The 3,605-nt window shown below is 39.7% G+C and overlaps 1 protein-coding gene across 1 annotated transcript in view; it reads right to left on the bottom strand.

The window, feature by feature from the left end:
* The window catches only part of LOC106520688 (cold shock domain-containing protein C2), a 7,727-nt gene extending 4,820 nt beyond the window's left edge, over positions 1 to 2,907 (bottom strand). The window contains exons 1-2 of the mRNA XM_014012905.1: positions 2,779 to 2,907; positions 2,302 to 2,674 (exon numbers count right to left, since the gene is read on the bottom strand). Coding sequence (XP_013868359.1) covers positions 2,302 to 2,483 — 182 coding nt within the window. The 5' untranslated portion in view covers positions 2,484 to 2,674; positions 2,779 to 2,907. The remainder of the gene's footprint in view (positions 1 to 2,301; positions 2,675 to 2,778) is intronic.
* Between the last annotated feature and the right edge of the window lie 698 nt (positions 2,908 to 3,605).

Here is a 3,605-nt window from a genome sequence, read left to right as displayed (position 1 = left end):
TTATCTAATACTTTGTACAAAAGCCTTTGTTGTCAATGACAATGTTTTATTCTTTGGCATTTAATTGATGTATTGTTTTTGCTCTGTTTTGTCATTTGTGTTGTTCTTGTACAGCACTTTGGTACAGCTTTATGCATGTTGTAAAGTGCTATATAAATAAATTTGACATTGACATTGACATTAAATCATGACTTAAAAACCTGGGTCAAAGTATCTGATTTTTTTCCCCCTGGCTTTAAATGGTAAATATTTTTAGCTTTTTAGGTAGTCCAATATTTTTGTCATTTAGTATTTTACTAGTTTTTTATATTCTGGTTTTCTCTAAGTTTTTCCGCAGCACTTTGGTCAAACTCCAGTTGTTTTAAATGTGTTTTATAAATAAAGTTTATATAATTTGATTACGAGTTGATGTGGTGATAGCCGAGTATTATCCTAACACATCCCATTTAACAGGCCCAGTTCTGGCCCACACAACACTCAGCTCAGATAAAGCAAAGAATGACGGCCCTTTGGTCACATGTGGTTTGCCAGAGGTGGTCCATGCATGGGCCAGCACCACATAAACCAAACCAGAACCAGGCCAGTTGTGGCGTTAACTGATTTGGGCCACATAAACCAAAACACAACTGGGCCAGTTGTGGCATGCTATTTAAAAAAACATTGCCATATTTGCCAGACTTGATCTACATCTGTGGGCTATGTGGGATACTTTTCTGTCACACTAAAATGTTTAAGATAATTTGTGCCAACTTATGAAAATTATTCTTACAGGTTATACATTCGAGCTAATTGTCATTATGACAGTATGTACTGTAAAYGTCTAAAAGAGGATTCCAGTAGATTTCTAAAGTTTCAGTCTTCATCATAAACATTTTTAGTGTTGTTAGCCTTATCAGACAAAATCTTGCAATATCACATGAGACCGTGCATAAAGTTATTTTTGAGGTTTAACCAAAGCAACTCTAACTCAGATGATCTCAGTCTAAAACTCGGGCAAAGGCGTTCCTCAAAGAAACACTGTCTTTAGTCTTTTTTCTTTATATGTGTTGTTATTTTGTTACTGCTGAATTTAAATATCAGACATTGCACAGCATTTTGGACAGCTAAAGTACAGCTGGCGCCAGTGTTCCTGTATCATTTTTTTACTGCAGCAGAGCAGAAAAAACTAAAACAGCTGTATCCATCTGCTGCTTTGCCTCTAATCCGACTGCCTGTGTAATCCAGGAGAGACATTTATAGCCAGAATGTCCCTGGATTCAGTCAAACAACTATGCATTATGTAGCAAATGATCCTTAATAATGATTGTTGGTGAGTCACGCTCATTCATTTTGTTCACCAAGAACAGACATCAAGGGGAAAATATTTGATCCATAATCAAGTTGTGTATAAGGAATACTACTTCGAGCTCACAACACATCTAAGACAATTTTCCTGATTTGCCACAACCACTGCTGTTCTTAAAAGGTTAAAACAGTGTGAAATAGAAAGCTACAGGTGACCTTTGACCTCCACTGAGAGTTTACTAACACGCGATGCATCAATGTTGTGTTATTATATGTTAGATCACATGTGACACACTCAAGGCCCACAGGCCAAGAGCTACAAAGATGTATTTAAAATAAGCATATACCGCTTCAAAGCCAGTATTGACCATAAATTACATCTCCCACAATACATGTTGATTATGTTACCTGCGTAATGGCGGCATCCCACCACTAGGTRGAGGTGCACAGGGTTCAAAAGAAGCCAGCAGCCGGCAAATTCACCGTGTGAAACTGTCATTTCGCTACATTTTTACAGGTACTTTTGTCAGTTGAACTGGGAAGTGGGAATTTTCTAGTACAACTCCCAGAATTTCCTACTTTCAAGTCATAAATTTAAACTGGAACACCCCTCCAGTGGTAATTCCCAGTGGGAAAATAGGAGAGTTCAGAATTCAAGATTGCAGCTACTCACCACAACTCATCCCTGAGTAAAACTCTCTTACTTTTACTTTTAATAGTATTTCTGTATTATTTATTTCACATTTAGTCAGTCGTACACGTGTTTACAAGAGGACATGTTAAAATGCTGTTTCTATGCAGGAAATACCACATAGAGCTCAGTTATTGTTTATGAGAGGTGTTCAGCTGAAGCAATGAGATGAGGAGCGAGACGTTTTGTGTTTAGTTAAACATGAAACACTGAAGTTGATTACAACTGGCCCTTTGAGGGCCACCATAACGCTCATGTGCTCAAATGAGTTTGACACGCCTGTGTTGGATGATAACATTAATCTTTCCCTGTCGTCTCATACTCACGCTGAGTAGGTCCGGGTGCGTTTGGTTGGCAGTGGGCTCGGCAGKTCCCGTGGAAGGGGAGGCTCCTGTCCTTCCTCCCACAGCCGGCTCCCCTCCCTCGGGAAGGGGAAAGAGAGGCTGAGAGGGGTGTGTGGGGAGCGCAGCGGGGTCCTGGAGGGCGATGTGAGATTTGGATCCGTCATGTTRAACGATTAAGAGATGACGGGCCGAGAAGGAGGAGGATGCTCTGAGCCGACTGTGGTAACTGCTCCTCAGGCGACTGATGTTCTCCTGTCTGTCCTCTGCTCTCTGCTCGGAGGGGACACACCACACTGTGGACACGCAGCCGGTAACCAGSCCAGCGCTGTCACTTCAAGTCTGTCAAGAAGATTTGCTGTGAGGGGGAAAAGAGGCCACAAAGAGAGAACAGAAGAGATCAAGGAGCTGTTGACTGGAAGGCAGAGGGATGTTGTTGGAAGAAATAAAAAGAATACAAACCATAAATACAAGGTGAGTCCAAAGCCTCAGGACACCCAATACACTCGATAAATAATTGGTGAGGGGGGCAGTCTTTTAGACTATGTCCAGAACATGGCTGCTGTCTTGAAAGTTGCCATATTGGATCAATTTTTTTTTCCAATGGGAAGGGAGTCATGCATCAAAGAAGACCAAATTTGTCTCAGAAATGGTTTGCTGCAATAAGATGTGCAATATCTCTTAAGGTTGTAAGGTTTTCCTTTTCATTTCTAAAATAAAAGTGTGTCCTGRTACTTTTGACTCACCCTGTAAAGAAGAGAGCATGTCTTTAAATGTATTGTGAGACACAGACACTTTATCCAGTATCATGTACCTCAGCTAGAAAATGTCCATAAAACTAAAAGGTGCAACATGTCAGTGTTGATCAACCATAACATTATGATCACTGATGAGTAAAGTAACCCTGATAATGTTGTTCAAATGTAATGTTTTGATTTTTAAAAATGTCTTTCTGGCTTCCAAGTGTACGTGACTCATTTAAATGTTTTTGCAAACCAAAAACGGCCTTACATATTTACCATTACTACTCTCAGACTTTAGCAGCATTTTTACAGCCGTGAAATGTGCAAAAACAACTTAAAGGGACRGTTCAGATCATTTAAAGTGGAGTTCTGCAGAAAAAATACAAGCATTTATTATCTGTTATGGGTTGACCTTTTAATGAACTCACTTTAGAAAAAGGGGGAGAAATCTGACCCGAATGAAGAATTTGGCTTAGTCACAGTTATTTTTCACAGGTAGCAAACCTACAAGCTAGCAAAAATTATAAATAGCAATCTACGTTTTTT

The sequence above is a fragment of the Austrofundulus limnaeus genome, unplaced genomic scaffold, assembly GCF_001266775.1.
Source record: "Austrofundulus limnaeus strain Quisiro unplaced genomic scaffold, Austrofundulus_limnaeus-1.0 Scaffold96, whole genome shotgun sequence".
Classification (NCBI taxonomy): Eukaryota; Metazoa; Chordata; class Actinopteri; order Cyprinodontiformes; family Rivulidae; genus Austrofundulus; species Austrofundulus limnaeus.
The sequence above is the reverse complement of the archived record's forward strand: the minus strand, read 5'-3'. Positions and strand labels throughout refer to the sequence as shown.